The sequence below is a fragment of the Peromyscus maniculatus genome, chromosome 4, assembly GCF_049852395.1.
Source record: "Peromyscus maniculatus bairdii isolate BWxNUB_F1_BW_parent chromosome 4, HU_Pman_BW_mat_3.1, whole genome shotgun sequence".
Classification (NCBI taxonomy): Eukaryota; Metazoa; Chordata; class Mammalia; order Rodentia; family Cricetidae; genus Peromyscus; species Peromyscus maniculatus.
Window position 1 is genome coordinate 64,091,130 of NC_134855.1, and position 20,120 is coordinate 64,111,249.

Genomic DNA, 20,120 nt, shown 5'->3' on the forward strand with positions numbered 1-20,120 from the left:
TTGTCTGAAATTCTGGCAAGAAGTGTAGTATGATGATGATTACCATGGCATCATTCTGGATTGGGTAGAGTTGTTGTTGTTGGGGCCCCATCTTCCTTCTGGTGACTTCTGAGATTGCTATTGGAAAAACTTATTTGTTATCAAAAATGGGAGGTTTGGATTTAAAGAGGACATAGCATGTAAGAAAGGATTCTGAGAAATCAAGAGTAAGCATGGAGAGAATTAGAATTTAGAAGACAATGGTCCCTTTTTATTGGTTTCCTTCTGTCTCATACCAGAGGGCTCTTCTGATATGGGACTGAAGAATCTCTTAAACTTTTCTTTTAGCAATATGCTTGGGTTTAGAGAAGGAGTGAGCCAATTCCATCTCCAAAGCCAGCTTGGCTATAATTGAATTGGAACCACAACTTTTCTAGATTGATAGAGAGAAAGATGTTAGACAGTGAGATTTTACCATGTGTAGATTGGTACCAATAGATTCTTCCTTTCTGCTGTAAACATCCGGATATCCAAGGCCTTATGAGTTTTGTAAGATGGGTATTTCCATTATCCTGGAAAGACAAAAACAGAACCCTACCCCACCCTTTGATTGTTAAATTTTTCTTACAACTTGTAGAGATGTCACATTGGTGGATGATCTTTTACTTCTCTTCATCAAGGGGTTTTTCCTGTTCGAATCGAATTTTTATTAATTTTGTTGGTATCCATAGCTTTTCTTCTCCTGCAGAAACAAAGGCAAAACCCCTTCCCCAACGTAGAACATATCCAGGTTTCCATTCTGAGGTCAGCACATCCTTAAAATAAACTGGTTGGTTTAGCTCAGGAGTTTTGTCTGTTGTCCAATGTCTCTCCGCAGCTGTTGTTCCTTTCTCATTAGCATTGAGAAAATTCAAGGTTCATAAAGCACTATGCAGTCTATTTCTAGGAGTCATTGTTACCTGTTGCTGTTTATTTAGCATATCCTTTAAAGTTCGATTGGATCTCTCTATGACTGCTTGGCCTGTGGGATTGTGTGGTATACCTGTAACATGCTTTATATTATAATAAGCAATGAACTGTCTCATTTTATTGGAGACATATGCTGGGGCATTGTCTGTCTTAATTTGTACAGGTATTCCCATGATGGCCATAACTTCTAATAGGTGTGTAATCACAGAATCAGCCTTTTCAGAACTCATAGGAGTTGCCCATTGAAATCCTGAATAGGTGTCAATGGTATGATGTACATACTTTAATCTTCCAAATTCTGCAAAATGAAACACATCCATCTGCCAAATTTCATTTCTTTGTATACCTTTTGGATTACTCCCTGCAGGTAATGGAGTTTGGTTATAGATGGAACAAGTAGGACATTTTTTCACAATATCCCTAGCCTGTTGCCAAGTGATGGAGAAATCCTTCTTCAAACCTTTGCTATTTATATGGTGTTTCTTATGATATTCTGAAGCTTCTAGCACATTACCTATTAGTAACTGATCAATCTCCTCATTACCTTGTGCTAAAGGTCCTGGCAGACCTGTATGGGATCTGATATGTGTTATATATATAGGATGTTCCCTTTTTCTGATGATTTCCTGCAATTGTATGAATAATGAAGTTAATTCTGTATTATCAGGAATAAATTCAGCAGTTTCAATATGTAAAACAACTCTCTCTGCATATTGAGAGTCAGTGACTATATTGAGGGGTTCTATGAAGTCCATCAGTACCATAAGAATGGCATACAGTTCTGCCTTTTGTACAGAGCTATATGGACTTTGCACCACTTTACTTAAGTCTCCTGATTTATATCCTGCTTTCCCTGATTTATTTGCATCAGTATAGAATGTGAGGACTCCAGAAATTGGCTTTTGTCGTACAATGTGAGGAAGGACCCATTCAGTCTTCTTTATGAATTCTATTCTCTTGCTTTTGGGATAGTGGTTGTTAATCTCTCCCAAAAAGTTACTGCAGGCTCTCTGCCAGTATTCATTATCTTTCCATAGTGATGAAATTTCCTCATTAGTTAATGGTACTACAATTTCTGCTGGGTCCATTCCTGTCAACTGGCGAAGTCTTAATTTACCCTTTTGAATCAAATCAGAGATCTTTTCTATATAAGTCTTTAATTTCTTATTTGGTTTACGTGGTAGGAATATCCATTCCAATATAATATCTTCCCTCTGCATCAAAATACCTGTTGGGGAATGTCTGGAGGGGAATATGACAAGAATGCATTTAAGTTCTGGATCCACACGATCCACATGTGCTTCTCGAATTGTCTTTTCTACTAGAGCCAATTCCTTCTCAGCTTCGGCTGATAATTCTCTTGGACTATTTAATTCTTTGTCCCCTTCTAGAGTATTAGCCAAATTTTGTAGTCCATCTTTGGGTATTCCCACGATACCCAGTAAGTTGGAAATGCTTCCTAATAACTTTTGAAAATCATTAAGAGTCTTCAATCTATCTCTTCTTAGTTGTACCTTTTGGGGTCTAATTTTTTGTAGCTCTATCTTATATCCTAAGTAATTAATAGAATCTCCTCTTTGTATTTTTTCAGGAGCAATTTGCAGTCCCCAGCGAGGCAAAACTTTTTTTACTTCTTCAAACATGCTTTCCAATGTATCTAACTTTGGATCAGCTAATAGGATATCATCCATATAGTGATAAATTATGGATTGTGGAAACTTTACACGAATTATCTCTAATGGTTTCTGCACAAAGTATTGACACAAAGTAGGGCTGTTTAACATTCCCTGTGGGAGGACCTTCCATTGATATCTCTTGACTGGCTGAGAATTATTATAATTAGGTACTGTGAAGGCAAATTTTTCTCTATCATTTTCCTGTAAGGGTATGGTAAAGAAACAGTCTTTTAAGTCAATAACTATTATAGGCCATTCTTTTGGTAGCATAGAGGGCAAGGGCATCCCAGTCTGTAGGGAGCCCATTGGCTGAATTACTTTATTAATAGCTCTCAGATCTGTCAGCATTCTCCAATTACCAGATTTTTTTTTAATAACAAATACAGGAGAATTCCAAGGACTGGTAGATTCTTCAATGTGTTGAGCATTTAACTGTTCTTGAACCAGCTGTTCTAAAGCTTGTAGCTTCTCTTTTGTCAAAGGCCATTTTCAACCCAGACAGGTTTATTAGTTAGCCATTTTAAAGGTAAGGCAGTTGGTACTTCTGAGAGTTCAACAACAGTCGTGCTCTGTTTGTGAACAGCCTGAATGGTTGGTGACTGATTTTTATAGCATGTTATGATATTATTCCTAGAAACATGCATTGGTCTGTATTCCTTTTCTCAAAGTGTAGGAATTTTAATCTGGGTATTCCACTGTTGTAACAGATCTCGGCCCCAAAGATTTACTGCTACATTTGCTACATAAGGCTTCAGCCTTCCTCTCTGTCCTTCTGGCCCTATGCATTCAATCCATCTCGAACTCTGTTTTATCTGAGATAGGGTGCCAATCCCTAACAGTTGGACATCTACCTCTTGAAGAGGCCAATTCGGATGCCATGATTGTGGTGTAATTATAGTCACATCTGCACCTGTGTCTACCAGGCCCTCCAGAACCAGGCCATTAATTCGAATTCTAAGCTTTGGTCTTTGTTCATTTATGGAAGTCTGCCAAAATATTTGTTTTATAGTGTTCTTTGTAAACTGTGATCCAGCTATCAAAGCTGTTTTATCATCCATTGCAGTATCGGTTTTTACATTAGGCATTGGTTTATTCAGTTGTCCTGGAGAGGAATTTCTTCCACAGTGGCAGGGAATGTTCGTACTACGTTTGGTTTGGGGGCCTGCAAGAGGCCCCCTGAGGCGTTTCCCGCCAGTAAAGGGTTGCCTTGTATATCTATTTTTGATCTGCACTCACTGGTCCAATGTCGGCCTTTGCCACATCTTCTACATAATCCAGGAGGTGGTTGGGGTCTCCTGTTTAGGCTATTCCTAGAAGGAGTATTGCTTCTAGGAGTACCCCATGTACAGTTTTTACTTATATGACCTGGTGTACCACACTTAAAACATTTGGTAACACGGGGCCTTCTTTCACCTCTGGGATTTGTCACACCTATCCAAGCCTCATTACTGTAGTTAAGAGACTGAACACCATTAGTATATTGAATCCATTCTTCCAAAGGAGCTGATCTGATCTTTAATGGTGTAAGTATTCTCTGCATTCTGCATTAGCATTGTCAAACGCCAAAGACTCAATTAATACTTTTCTTAATTCTTTGTCTGACACAGCTCTTGTTATAGCTCTGTTCAGTCTTTGTAAAAAATCAGTGAAGGGTTCATGCGGTCCCTGAAATATCTTTGTGTATACCTCAGTTGGTTTTCCAGGTTCTGGAATTTTTTCCCAAGCATTTAGAGCTGCTGTACGGCATAGGGATATTGTATGCTCATCATAAGTGGCTTGTACATTCCTGTCAGCGAAACATCCCTCACCAAGTATTTGATCTTGGGAGATCACAAAACCTCTGATTTTACCTTGTTGTTCTAAATTTTTTGCCTCTTCTCTCAACCAGCTTTTCCACTGTAACTGCTGACTATATTCTAGAACAGCTGAAATTAACTGATGCCAGTCATCTGGAATGATTCTATGTGAGGTAGACCACGAATTTAACATCTGTTTTACATATGTGGATTGTATCCCATACGTAACTACTGCTTCCTTTATATTTTTAAAGTCCCTTGTTGAAATTGGTTGTAATGTATATGTCATATATGGCTCAGGGTGTGTGTCATCTGCTGGCTTCTCATGGACAATAACAGGATAAGCCATTGTATGAGAGCCATTTGGAGATGTTACAACCTCTATGACCTTCTGCTTATTAGTTCCCTTGTCATGTTTACTGAGAGTTTCTTCTAGGGCTTGCAAACGAGCACCTAGGGTCTGTTCTAGGGAGTGAACCTCCTCTCTTGCAAGGGACTCCATATTTCTCATGGAATCATAGAAGTTTTTATGTTCCTCAGAAACACATGATTCCATGGACCTTATCCTATCAATTAACGATAATCTTTCTTCCTTATATACTGTCTGAGTAGCCACAACTTCACTCTGGAGAGTTAGTGTTCTATCCATTAAATATTCATATTTATTATCAATAAAATCAATTTTGGGTACAAGCCTGTTTTGTAAATCCTGATTAGCAGATTCTAGAGAAAGAATCTTTTTCTCTAAGCCTTCATTGCTATCTTTGAAAGCAGATTCCATAGAGAGAATCTTTTTCTCTAAGCCTTCATTGCTATCTTTGAAAGCAGATTCCAGAGAGAGAATCTTTTTCTCTAAGCCTTCATTGCTATCTTTGAAAGCAGATTCCAGAGAGAGAATCTTTTTCTGTAAGCCTTCATTGCTATCTTTTAAAGCCTGTATCAGTCCCAATAATGACTCATCTTTGTTCTTAAACCAGTGTTTGAACACTGTGTGAATTATTATGATGAATGCCAAAATGGTATAGCCCAGATATGCCTTAGGAATGTCGTATATTTCCAGGAAGATGTCATTCATCATACAGGCAAAAAGGTTTTTAAACTCTTGTGAGGTAATGTTGTCGGCCATATTACACGAATTACTCAAAATTTGTTAGTCAATTTTAAGGTGTAAAATTATCAAGTACCTTTACTTGAAACAATATGCTTACCTTTCATGTAGTAGCACTTTTCAGCCAGCAGGTGGCGTTGGTACAGCTCCGAAACAGGGCCTGCTGGCGATCTTGGCTGGAGTCTGAGGGAGATGGCGGAAATTGGAGCTAGCACTCTCCTAGCTGCTCCCTTTTTCGGGAATGGAACCGTGTAGGTGTTCCCTGGTTATATGGAACTTTGCAGGCGGGTTTAGGTACCCGCCAGCTAGGGAGGAGACGGCGGGAGCCGCCCAGGCCTTTGGAGTTTGCCCCACGTAAACGCCAGATATTGGAGAAATTATTTTGGCCACTCCACGTAGTTAAAAGGATATTTATTAAATGGCGTAACTCACAAATTAAGTAATGGGTAGGTTGCAGGGTCTGGGGAAGGTGTAATGCAGTCCAGCGGTGTTCTCCGGAGCTCTGCACAATCAATCTGCACCGGTCTGCGTTCCAGGACCGAGAGAGCGCCCAGAGCGAGCGCTGGCCCATCCAGCTCTCGGGTCCCCAGGCGCCTCCCCTCGCCCCGCCTCGTAGGCGTGACAGTTGCCAGAGTCTCAATGGGGGTTGGAACTTCCAGAACCAAGCTGGAATGGCTACCCACTACAATCTATCAAGAAATTTATCCATTTCTGTTAGATTTTTCAATTTTGTGGAGCACAGTTTTTTGTTGTATGATCTAATGACTCTTGAGTTCCTTGGAGTCTGTTGTTATATCCTCCTTTTCATTTCTGATTTTGATATTCTGTCTCTTCCTTTGAGTTAGTTTGGATATGGGTTTGTCCATTTTGTTGATCTTCTTGAAGAAAAACCACTTTGTTTTTATTTTATTGATTTCAGCCCTCAGTTTGATTATTTCCTACCTCTACTTTTCTTGGGTGTGCTTGCTTCTTTTTGTTATGGAGCTTTCAGATGGAATGTTAAGTTGCTAGTATAAGATCTCTCCAAATTCTTTATGAAGTCACTTACTGCTATGAACTTTCCTCTTTGCATTGCTCATTGTGTCCCATAAGTTAGGATATGTTATGTGTTCACTTTCATTAAATTCTAAGAAGTCTTTCATTTATTTCTTTATTTCTTCATTGAGCCAGTGGTAACACAGTATAGAGTTTTTCAGTTTCCATGAGTTTTCTGTTGTTGTTGAAATCCAACTTTAACCCATGGCAGTCTGATAGGATACAGGAAGTTATTTCAATTTTCTTGTATCCGTGGAGACTTGTTTGGTGGCCAAGTATATGGTCAATTTTGGAGAAGATTTCATGAGATGCTAACAAAAAGGTGTATTCCTTTTGTGTTTGGGTGAAATGTTCTGTAGATATCTTTTAGGTTCATTTGAGTCATAACATCTGTTAGTTCTGTTATTTCACTATTAATTTCTTCCTGGAAGACCTATCCATTCATGAGAGTGGTTTGCCAAAGTTCCCCACGATTATTGTGTGAGGTTTGATGTGTGATTTAAGCTTTAGTAATGTTTCTTCTACAAATGAGAGTACCTTTAGGTTTTGGTCCTAGATGTTCAGAATTGAGACATCATCTTGATGTATTTTTTCTTTGATGAGTATGAAATGTCCTTCTCCATTTTTCTTAATTAATTTTGGTTTCAAGTCCATTTTGCTAGATATTAGGATAGCTACACTAGCTTGCTTCTCATGTCCATTTGATTGGAAAATCTTTGTCTAGCCCTTTACTCTGAGGTAATGTCTATCCTTGATGTTAAGATATATTTCTTGTATGCAGAAGAATGATGAATCCTGCTTTGGTATCTATTCTGTTAGCCTTTGTATTTTTATTGATGAACTGAGTCCATTAATATTGAGCGATATTAATGACCAATGATTGTTAATTCCTGTTATTGTTATTATTGTTGGATCTCTCTGTCTCTCTCTGTCTCTCTGTCTCTCCCTCTCTCTGTGTGTGCATGTGTGTGTATTTCCTTTCTTTGTAGTTTTGCCGGTGTGAGATTATCTATGGCCTGTGTTTTGGTAGATGTAGTTAACTTCCTGAGGTTGGAGTTTTCCTTCTGGTAACTTCTTTAAGGCTGGATTTAAAAACAGATACTGTTTAAATTTGGCTTTGTCATGAAATGTCTTGTTTTATCTATCTATGGTAATTGACAGTTTTATTGGATATAGCAGTCTGAGCTAGCATTTGTTGTCTCTTCTGGATTTTAAGGTCTCTGTTGAGACATCAGGTTTGATTCTAATAGGTGTGCCTTTATATATTACTTTGTATTTTCTCCTTGTTACTTTTAATATTCTTCCTTGTTCTCTGTGTTTAGTGCTTTGATTATTATGTAGAGAGGTGATTTGCTTTTCTGATCCAGTCTATTTAGTATTCAGTTAGCTTTCTGTACCTTTATAGCCAGGTCCTTCTTTAGGTTGTGAAAATTTCCTTCTATGATTTTGTTCAACGTATTCTCCGAGGTTTTCATCTAGGATTCTTCTCCTTTTTATATTCCTTTTATTCTTAGGTTTGGTCTTTTCTTAATGTCCTAGATTCTACTAGTGATTTGCTTTAGGAAATTTTTATATATAACATGTTCTTTGGCCAATGAATCTATTTCTGCTATTGTGTCTTCAGTGCCTGAGAATCTTTCATGTACACTGTTGGTGAAGCTTCCATCTGTAGTTCCTGCTCAGTTACCCAGATTTACCATTTTAAAAATTGCCTCTGTGTGTGTGTGTGTGTGTGTGTGTGTGTGTGTGTGTGTGTGTGTGTGTGTGTTTATTGCTTCTATTTCTATTTTTAGGTCTTGGACAGTTCCCTTCATCTGTTTGTTTCTTCTTAGCATTCTTGGGATTCTTTTAGGGATCTATTGATTTTGGCTAATTTTTTGTATGTCTTTTCTTCCATTTCTTTAAGGGATTTCTTTCATTTCCTATTTAAGCACCCCTATCATCTTCATAAAATCATTCTTAAGGTCAATTTCTTATGATTCAGCTGTGTTGGATTATTTAGGTCTTATTGTCATAGGATAGCTATGGTGGTATAATATTGCCCTTTTTGTTATTGACTGTGTTCTTACACTGACACTTAAGCATCTGGATTTGGTTTGAATATAAGTCTAGGTGTTTATCGGTTGGATGGGTGTTTTGTTCCTAGGTTTCTCTTCCTTCACTGGACTTCTGGCCTGGGGTTCCTAGATCCAGCCTGAGCTCTGGTAAAGCCAAAGTCTTCAGAATTTGTAGGCCAGGATATGGAGCCCAGGGGAGGGGATTCAGTCTAGAGTTGCTTGACAGGCTTAAAAGGGTTATGTGGGTGGTGGGTGGTTTCTTACTTGGGGTCCCTAGAAGGAGCCTGTCCTCTGGTAAAACTGAAGGATTTGGGCCCTAGTATGGAGACCAGGGGAGACGGTGCAGCCTGAGGTTATTGTGTATTTTTTAAGAGTGTTAGCAGGCAGTGTATGGTATCTTATTTGTAGTCCCTAGGATGATTCTCACCCCCACTAAAGCTGCTAGTTTTGTGGCCCTTAAATAAAGCCCAAGAGGAGGGGTGCAGTCTGGCATTGTTGAGTAGGCTTAAAGAGGTTTAGTGAACAGTGGGTAGTTTCTTACCTAGAATCTCTAGGACCAGCCTGGCCTCCCACAAGGCTACAGAGGCTGTGCTGCCTAGTATGAAGCCCAAGGGAGGAGATCTATTTTATTTTATTATTTTATTTTATTTTATGTGTGAGTGCTTGTATAAGTTTATATGTACCATAAGTGTACTATAACCAAGAAGGACAGAAGAAGGCATTAGATCCTCTAAAACTAGAATTATATACTGTTGTGAGCAGCCAGGTGAGTACTGAGAACCAAGCCCAGGTTTGTTGCAACATCAGCAAGCACTTTTATCTGCTGAACCATTACTCCAGATCTAATTTGCATCTCAGAGTCTGAGGTCACTACTATTAACAGAAAATAAGCACTGCTGATGTTTTGAATGAAATAAGGAATGCCACTTCTGACCCTTTCAAATAAGCAGATATTAGAAAAAAAATATACATGTTTCTAATACCTTTGATAATTACATAAAGGGTACATTCTTTAAACATGCAACACAAGAAATAAGTTATGTAAATAATCTCATATCTATTTAGAGTCTTACATATTCAATGAAAACTACACAAAAAAATAGAGGCATTTTTAAGCATAAAAACATTTAGCTTTCCACAAGACCAAAGTTTGAGAGGATGTTAGATGAACATTCTTTAACCATGCAGAAGATCGCAGCTAGAGCAGCAGAAAAATAGCACTGCCTGCAAATATTTGTGACTCACACTTTAGTTCATTCAGGACAAATAAGGATAAAACAACCTGTGGGCTACATCCAAGGACATTTTTGTCTTTTTCGAGCCAATCTCTTTCTAGGCCTCTTTACTGTACTTTGAAGCTTATTCCCTAGCCATAAACCCCATCTCCTGAATAATGCTGTCTTTTGATCTCCATCCCTTTACCAAGTTCACTTTTCTGTATATAAGAAAGTACTTGTGTATTTATATTTGAGACATCTAATATATTACTGTGAAAATCACACTAGCTCTTGCCTGCAGCTCTAGGGAACATTTGAAATTAACATAAACTTCTCAATGTCTTCTGTTTTTAAATTATATTTTTGTGGAAACAGGGAACCAATATGTAGACAGTCGAATGATTATGTTCATAAAATCTATATGATATAACTGTGATAGGACTAATGTCAATATGCTAGAATTAAAATATGAGGTATTTTGTAACTAGCAATTTAATGGTGAGCAAGTTATTTATTCTATGAATGAAGCAGACTCATCAGTATAGCAGGTCCACAAAGTACAATTAATGAGATGCTGCACTGAGCTGGAAGAATAATTCTTACTTAATTATGTTAAAATAAAACAAAACACTAAGCATAAGACATACAAATAAAATAGCTAATAACTTCTATGAAATATAAATGAATCACAAGAGAGGGATGTCAACAGATATCACTTCAAATACACAAAGCAAGGGTGGTTTCATTAACTAAGAAAAAATATTTTCACTTATTTGCATGAAGCAATATTCAATAAAGAAATAAAATGGAAAATGTCCAGTAAATATTTGGACCAAGCTTTAAAGGGAAAACACAGGACTCCTTGCTGTCAAAACCACTTAGCATGACCCATATAATGGATAAGTTTAGGAGTGAGTACATCATACTTCACTGACTATCAGTTGTAAAGATAAGGAGGTTACTCTACATGTGAACAAAAGACTTAGTCTTTTGTTAAGAAGGTATTAAAACAGAATCCAAATTTATTCTACAGGTAAAATCAACATAAGCTCATAGAATGTGTAAAATATTGTTGGATATGATAAAATTTCAATAAGTTTCTTAATTATTTAGTTTGACCAGCTGTATTTGATTACAGAAGCCTGAGAACCCAGCATTTGGGAGATGAAGGACTGAATACCAGGATTCTGAGGTCATCTTTGCAACACAATAAGCTGAAAACCACCATTACCTAAAGGGACCCTGTATCAAAACAAAAATTAAATCCTTTCTTGAGCATGGACCCTACCTGCATATAGTGTGATGGATTCACTTAGTCTCATTCCACTTACAAAAACTCACTTTTCATCTCTCAGCAAGTATAATTTGTGGACAGCTTCTTGGTTTTCTGTTTTCATTTGGTTTGTTTGAAGAGAGAGCAAGAACTTTAAGTCTGGTGAGTAGAAAAAGAGAGGCTCTGGGAGGAGTTGGGGGAAAATAAGGATGATAAGAATGTACTGTATGAAATTCCCAGAGAATAAATAAAAACAAAGAAAAAGAAAAATATAAAGTCAAACAAATCAAAAAATAAAAACTGAGCTTGTCAAATAAAAATGTAATTTCCATTAGTTAAGGCTTTTTTGTTATTTCTCAGTTGCCAATTTTATTGTAAATATAAGGGCTGGAGAGATGGCTCAGCCGTTAAAGGCTAGGCTCATAACCAAAAATATTGTAAATATAAAAACTATATATAAAGTATAAAAAGACATTTTGGTATATATTTTGGAGATAATATAGTTGTGTCACACTTAAATATTTAAATATAATTGTAAAAATGTCTACATTTAGATGTCACCTTATCAGATTTTGTTGTTCTTCATTTATAATTCAAAAACAAAATTAAAATATATTTTAGAAACAAACATAAATAAAAGCAAGATAAAAAGATATTAAGATGATTAGAAAAAATGAAACAAATAAACAAACATGATCTTCTTTAAAGTGTATTCAGTATCAGTAATGAGCCAAAGCAGGAAATATAAACACTTATCATTTTCATATTTCTAATTACAAAGACAAGCAAATTGAAATAATAATAATTGCAGATTCTAGACAATACCAGTACAAGAACAAAAATTAAACTTAATACTTTTCTGTGATATAGGATGCCTCCAAAAGTTTAAAAAAAAACAGAGAAATACAATACATATATTAAATTTTTGGAAAAAATCAGATGACAATTTCAATTTGTAAACAATTATTAATTATCTATTAAAGATACAGTTTACATTTGTTTGTAAGGACTTGTGAGATTTAAGAAAAATAACTAAATTCAGTTTGTAGTATAAGGTTTATATATTTCAGCAAACAAATATTTAATGTTGGATTGAAATAATTTCAGTACTAATTGTTACAGGAATAAAGCAACACAATTTAGCTAAAGAGACCAGAGGATAGTATAGGTTGTTACCATTGCTTTGGATTGCTGGCCTGAATCAGGTGTTAAAGCACTATTCCTGAAGATTATATGCATTTTAGTTACAGGACAAAGAGATATAAAGCTGAAACTGTAGTAGGAGCTTATTTCTTGTTGCTGTTTAGTATACACAGAGCTTGAAGGGACTGTTCAGGCCACTTGGGATAGAAAAGTCATCAATGGTATTTACCCAGCTGTGGACCCTCCATGCTACAATACCCAACTGTCAAGGAAGGTAATGCCCTCTCTTATAATAGTGCCATTGATATTTCAGGAGTAACAAACCACACTTCTATATTTGAGATCTTCTTTTGGAAACTACACCTGGTACTGCAATCTGATCAAAAGTCTATGATCTGGGAGATCACGGGCCCTATAGGAGAACATATTGACATTATTTTGCTGAATGGACATGTTACCAAACTATCTTCTAAACATGTATGCTTATATCCCTAGAATAGCACTACTCTAACATTTAGACAAGAAACTTTGTTTACATAGTAGGAAACTGTGAATTCAGAGACATGTATGGTAAAAACACTAAGAAAAGTGACTGTTGAGGAATCATTAGTAAAGGAAAATCTTTCATTCTTTCCCAAACCAGGGTACCTTTAAGAAGAGGTGGTAGGCCGGGCGGTGGTGGCGCACGACTTTAATCCCAGCACTCGGGAGGCAGAGCAAGGCAGATCTCTGTGAGTTCAAGGCCAGCCTGGGCTACCAAGTGAGTCCCAGGAAAGGCACAAAGCTACACAGAGAAACCCTGTCTCGGAAAAAAAAAAAAAGAGATGGTAGGAGGAAGGCAATAGTAAGAGGATTGGGAGTTGGGAGAAATGCTGTGGAACACATCCAGTCAGGACCTGGCCCTTGTGTCCATGAAGGCAAAGCAGATAGAGATATCTGTAAGAGCTTCCTTAGACCTTTCAGCTTTCTGCCATGTATGTGTGTGGTGTCTCAGAAATCCTACTTTATCTCATTTAATGATTGCCAGGAGAGATTACCATCTTCTTTTCACTGATATAGAGACAGCTGACTTGCCCATGCTCCAGAAAATTATCTGTCACTTATGTTCACATAAGCTAACTAGGCAAAGTAGGTCAAAGAAAAAAATCTATAATAGCACACTAGCTTGGAAAAAGAGAGATGTGAAGAATAAAAGTGGGTAATGGGGGTTGAATAATATATATATATATATATATATATATATATATATATATATATGACTTTTAAAAAATAAAGACAATTAAAGAATTGGGAAATGGACTATATGTTTAAATAGAAGGAAGATAATTCAAACTGCAGTTATAGAACATGTACCATCATTGAAAAGCTTGCACATGGATGTTTCTAATTGTTACAATGTTTCTATTCCTTAAAAACTAAATATTTTTCAAATTTTCACCAAAGCTATCATATAGAGTTTTGTCAACTTAATTCTCTTTAACAGTTTACTCTAGATTTGCACTGTACATTCCAGAGAATGCTCTTTGGTAGACATATTTTGTTTGGAATGAGTGAATTTATTTAGTATATAGCAAGACTCAGTAAAACTACATATAGCAGGTTAGCTAGACAGATCAAGTATTGATGATGATGATGATGATATGTAGATGGTAGATAGATCAATAGATAGGTAGATAGATGGATAGATAAATAGATGATAGATGATAGATAGATAGACAGACAGACAGATAGATAGATAGATAGAGTACATCATCAGATCTAGTCCTCAAAATTGGCAGCCAAAAAGCAACCAGGATAATATCTGTAAGGAATCCAGATGGAGGTCCCAATAGAGATAGTAAAGCATCCCCTTGAGTGAGACTTCCAATTAAAACTGCAAATATGAACAGATGAAGATAACATTATCAAATTGAACACACACATTATCATCAGAAACCAGGGAAACTCAGGCAGTCATCTGGTGTTCCCAATTGAGCTCTCTCGGTGGATGAATTTTTAGGTTTTTTCCAACTATAAGCACTTTATTTCATAGTATAAACAGGACTAATATCTTTGGACATGATTCACCTTCTAGTGGTGTCCAAGAACACAATGTGACTATTTGTCATTCCCTTCCATCAATATTGTAGTGTTATGAGAGCAATATTATCATTTGAGATATTGGCAGATACTTTGAGACAAACATGCGTGGCTCTAAAATGAGACAGGGTCACAACACTTTCAAACACAACTTCAATGAGCACAAACAGCACCTGACTATTTACCAATATAATGTATGTTACAAAATCAGTGTCTGATAATCACTGATTGTGTTCCTTCTCATCTAATTGTGTTTTCCTGAGCTAGCTGGAAAATTTTTGGAAACAAAAGTAGATACTCTTCAAGAAAGGGCATCATGAATGTAAAATATTGGAAACTAATTATTAATGAAAATTAATAGTATTTGTGTTTACTATGCTTATACTTATGATTGAATAATAATAGATTGAACATATTTCATCTATTATTCTATCACATACACCTTAAGTTACTCTGTCTACTCTGAAGCTGAGTTAAATGAGGCTTAAACATTCAGATAATCATTAATCATTTCATAGCTAGCTAGTTAATTCATACACTACAAAAGAATGATTCACAAGCTATTGATATTGTGTCAAAGTTGTCTTTTCCATGGCATAATTAAAATTTAGTATGTTGAGTTTCTGTTTAAGATAGCCTCAGAATTACACATTTATTTTATTAATTTCTACACTACATACCTTAAAAAACATAATTATTTTAACCATGACCAATGTGTTTCCTGACTTCCAAATATGACAAAGTTTGGAAACCACATTCCTGTGAACGGTAAATACAGTGTTTGTGTAAGGGAAGCTACACACACATAGAAGTCAGGCTGTCAGCGTCAGATGCACTTAGAGAGGCAAAGCAAGGGAGAACTTAATGTGAAAAAAGGAAACATTCATTTAATCACTTAGCGCCAATGTGAACTTAACTGCTTTGAGCCCCCCCACTTCTTGATGACTCTGCTGACAGCATTTTTCACTTCTTTGTTTCTGAGACTATAAATGAGTGGGTTCAGCATGGGGATCACAATGGTGTAGAACACAGAAGCCACTTGATCTTTTCCCAAAGCATAGGACTTACTTGGTTTCAAATAAGTAAAGATTAAAGCTCCATAGAAGACAGTGACTCCCAGGAGATGAGAGGCACAAGTAGAAAAGGCTTTGTGCTTTCCTGAAGTGGAATTGATCTTCAAAATAGTAGACAGAATGGACACATAGGATGCACATATTGTAATAAGGGAGACCATTAATGTGAAACCAGCAAAGATGAATATAATGATTTCAATGTCATGTGTGTCATTGCAAGACAGTGCTAAAATTGGTGAGGTGTCACAAAAAAAGTGATGAATTACCTTGGATCTGCAGAAATGTAAGGTATTCATACAAAGCATATTAACAGTGGAGTCCATAGTTCCAACCATATAGGAACCAGTGATAAGGGCACTGCAGACTCTTGTGGACATAATAACTGGGTAGTGTAGAGGGTTGCAGATAGCTACATATCTATCATAGGCCATTGAAGCAAGAAGAAAACATTCAGCAGCAGCTAAGAGGACAAAAACATACATCTGAGTAAGGCAGCCAGTAAAAGAAATAATCTTGGTGGAAGTCAGCAGGTTCTCTAAGGTTTTAGGTGTGATGACATTTGAGTAACTGAGATCAAGGAATGACAGGTGGGTGAGGAAGAAATACATCGGAGTGTGAAGCTGGGCATCTAGACGAATGACCAGCATCATGCCTATGTTCCCCAGCACAGTGACCAGGTATATCAGTAGAAACAGCACAGAGAGGACCAGCTGGATCTCCTTGGAATCTGTCAGCCCCATGAGAATGAAGGCAGGCTCATTTGTGTAATTCTGAGTGTTCATAGTGAATTACCCTAAAACAAAGGAGAAATCAAAGGTGATCTCAAGCTGAACAACTTTACTAAGATTTTTATTGAATTGTACATGCTGGTATTTGTTTTGGTATAGTTTGGGTTAACTCGATATTTCTTTTACAGTACAAGGATAAAGAAAATTGACAGGTATAGATGTAACAAGTCATATTTGAGTAAAATATGATAAAAAGTGGCATACTATGGTTTTTAACTACCATGGTAGTATTCTAAACGATTTCCTTTAATAGAACCTTAATTAATATAGAATATTTGTTTGTAGGTAGAACTGGCATAGGTTCATTTTAAACGAAGAGTCTAGAAAGTTCAAATAACTTGTCAGACCTCATTTTAAATGAATGCTGCCTCTTTTCTGTTTTCTGCAGAATTTTGCTTAGAGAAGCATGAATATGATACCATATCTGGCATATTACTGATCATTAAATTCTACTTACTTACTATATATAATGAGAAGAGAAAAAAAACTTTATAGATTATCTTTTTTTCATTTAATATTGATGTCAATTAAAACCAACTACAAATATATTTTAGTTTTTATAGATTTTAATACGGTACTTGAAAATGTATAAACATTAACGGAGACTGGATGCTTTCTCTTCCTGTAAATGCAACATCAAATATCTTCTAAAATTATATTCATCATTCATAGACTTTTTTTGTCTCTGTATAAATCTTGATATTTACTTGGACAAGGTGTAAATGCTATGTTTGTTTCTTTCCATAAAGCCCTTATTTCATGCTAACAGATCTAAACCTTGCCAATTTTAAAAATACTTACCGTGAGCCAAAGTTTGTGAATGGAAAACAACACCAACGAAAGTAACTGAATAAACCTATTAATATCATACATCAAAAATGATGCTAATTGCCAATTTTTCTTATAAATAATATATGAAATTTAATTAAAGACATGAACATTTCTGTACTGCAGCATTTTTCTCATGTGATCAATACTTTCATATATTTTTCCATAATTTTTTAAAAATATAGAGTTAAGTCACCCTGGAAATTATTCTTGGGTCTCTACAAAAGGGAAATTTTCTCAGGCAGATATTCTTTAAAAGCATCTCAGAGAGCTACTGTGAACATAAGCAGAGCAATACAGGACTTTTATCTCTGCCATTGTCTAAGGACATTGAGCATCATCCACAACGTGGTCTTCCTCAGGGACCAATTTTCTAGCAAGATTACTTGGCATGATTTCAAAGACCAAAGATCAAGGTTTTGGTTTCTACCAAGGAGCATGATGAGAAGGATAAATATGTTCAATGTGTCTGGTTTTATTTTTTATGAACTAAATTTAAAACACATTTTAAATTAACAATAATTGCAAGAATGTATGAATTTTTGAACTGTGTTGTTTAGGTAGTGCAATTGTCATTTCAGATAATTTCTTACTCCTATGGAAACATAACAATATATTATGCATACATACATATGCACTTTGTAAGTTAGTTTATCAGTGACAGTCTCAAGGATAAAGTGGTGAATTTTTCCCTGAGAGAAAATTTAAGTGTAAAATTGTGATTCAATAAAAGCAGTAGACTATGGCAAATCTGACATTAGTCAATGGAGGCAATCCCTAGTTCTTGTTAACTGTTATGTAACAGTAACACACACACACACACACACACACACATACACACACTTACGTGTGTGCCAATTTTCACAATCATTTTCTTCTGTGTACAAACACAGTTTTTTGTCTCACTTGCATATTTTTATAATTATTATACTCTATATAAATTTTTCTTGCTATTTTGCCATTAGAATTTTATGTACTATGGACTGACTTGTGCTTACATTTTACAAAACCCTTAATTTGATTTATTTTGTATTGCATGGGTGTCAGTCTTAACTAAGTGAACTGAACATTCCCAATCTGATAAACACATTTTAGCATCACAAGGATGACTGATCCTCCATTTTGATTGGGGATGTGACATACTTTAGCAGCATATGACATTTGAACAATTTCCTTCATTTTCACGGTGAACTTTAATGTTAGTTTTATTTTATAAAAACATATTATGGAAAATATATGGACAAAGTATATTCTGAAACTAATAAAAACGCTACAAAGAACTGAGTAAAACAATGCTCATTTCAAATATTCTAACTAAGTCAAATGGGCTCTATAATAAGAATGAAATAATGTATGTATGATGTTAATATAGGTAAATATTTTATTTAAGTTTTTTTTTCTGGACAAGGAAGTATTGCATTGAGAATCAAAGTGAAATATTCTAGTGAGTTTTATCTTAATTCATAATGAAATCAATATTCCGGAATAGGTAAAAATGACTCCTATGGTTTAGACAACAAGGGGTTATGGCATGTTCAGTAACACCACAGGGTGTCAGATGTCAAATGAAATAGAACCTGAGGCTGAGTGATGAGTGGGATCCAGGCTTTGGAGAATCTCATAAAAACGGAAGAAGGCTCAGCCTAAGAAGGAACTATAACTTCCAGCTAGCTGTATCTTACTTTTAGAACTACCTTATATGTATTTGTGTAAGTAGTTTAAATAAAACATTTGTAAATATCAGTATTTTGTGTGTAGAATTCAACAATTTTATATTATTTATTGTTATTAACAGGGTTTTACCATGTAAAACTTACTGGCCTCAGATGAAACATTGTCTTGTATCAGCCTCCTAAGTGATGAAAATATAGGCATGTACCTATCTATGTCTGGTTCAGTCATGTTTCTCATGTCAATGCAATGGTTGATGAAATAAATCATGAAGAAATACATCTTCCCTAAGTAACACAGTAATAATAAAGTAATAATAAAACTCAGGGATGTGAGCACTTAATGTGAGGGGCCAGAATCTCTACTTATGCTTAGAATTCTGTAAATTCATAGATAGAATGAAGCACAAGATAGCTTTTACCTTAAATTGAATGCCATTAAGTTAAAATACAAGCTAGATTGTGTTCTTATGTATTTTCTGACTAGTTCAAGGATATTTGACTAGTCTGGTAAGATATAAATATGATTTTTTAACATATATTGGAATATGTATTTTATAGAATATGAAATTTATGGCTACATAGGATTATACATTATTAAAGTTTGATTAAATGTGCATCTGTGTGTGCACATATGTGTGTGTAAATTATATTACATATATTCATATTTATATAATCACTCTGGTTTTCCTACATATGTGACTCTATTCAGAATCTTATTACTTAAAAATGAGATATAATGAGGATGTCTATATAAGCCTTTATTCAATTGTTTGGTATCTGCAGAAGGTGAGATTAAGGTATAGGCATTTACAGAGATAAGAATATATGGAGATAGTGGGGACTTGATATTGCAAACCACAGAGAAAAGCCTCAGAAAAAATCAACCCACCCACCTCAGTTTGGCATCTCTAGCCTCCAGAAGTGCAGGAGAAAAATATTTCTATTATTTAATTTGTTTGTTATATGGCATTTGCTTACTTTAAACAGAGCAAATAAATACAATTAAAATTAGTAAATGCATGAATATGTGTGTATGGATGTAAATGAGTGCAGGAACTGAATAGGAGAAAACTAGGTGATGATTTTTTCCACTTGTAAAAAAATGAAGTAAGTCGAGTGAAAATTACGATTTTTATTTTTGTGTTGAAAATAGATTCTTCTCTCATATACTACACCCCAACCACAGTTCACCTCCCTTCAATGTTTCCAGTTCTCCAAATCTCCCCTCTCCCCCAGATCCACTTTCCGTCCATTTCCTGTCAGAAAAGAGCAGGTCTCCAAGAAACAACAAAACGCAACAAAGCAAGACACAGTAAGACAAGGCAAAAGACCTTCTGTGGAGATTGGACAAGGCAACCAAATAGCAAAAATGTCCCAAGAGCAGGGAAAATGAGTCAGAGATATACATGTTCCTACTGTTAGGAGT

The 20,120-nt window shown here is 35.7% G+C and overlaps 1 protein-coding gene across 1 annotated transcript; it reads right to left on the bottom strand.

Annotated features, from left to right (window-relative positions):
• Positions 1–15,227: 15,227 nt before the first annotated feature.
• On the bottom strand, positions 15,228–16,187 carry LOC102905720 (olfactory receptor 8H1-like). The gene has a single exon (XM_006989720.2). The coding sequence runs from the start codon at positions 16,185–16,187 to the stop codon at positions 15,228–15,230; it is 960 nt and encodes a 319-aa protein (XP_006989782.2).
• Positions 16,188–20,120: the final 3,933 nt, after the last annotated feature.

What these genes read in the sequence shown, in the direction of transcription:
- LOC102905720 (XM_006989720.2), bottom strand. Translation starts at nt 16,187, where the DNA reads ATGAACACTCAGAATTACACAAATGAGCCTGCCTTCATTCTCATGGGG.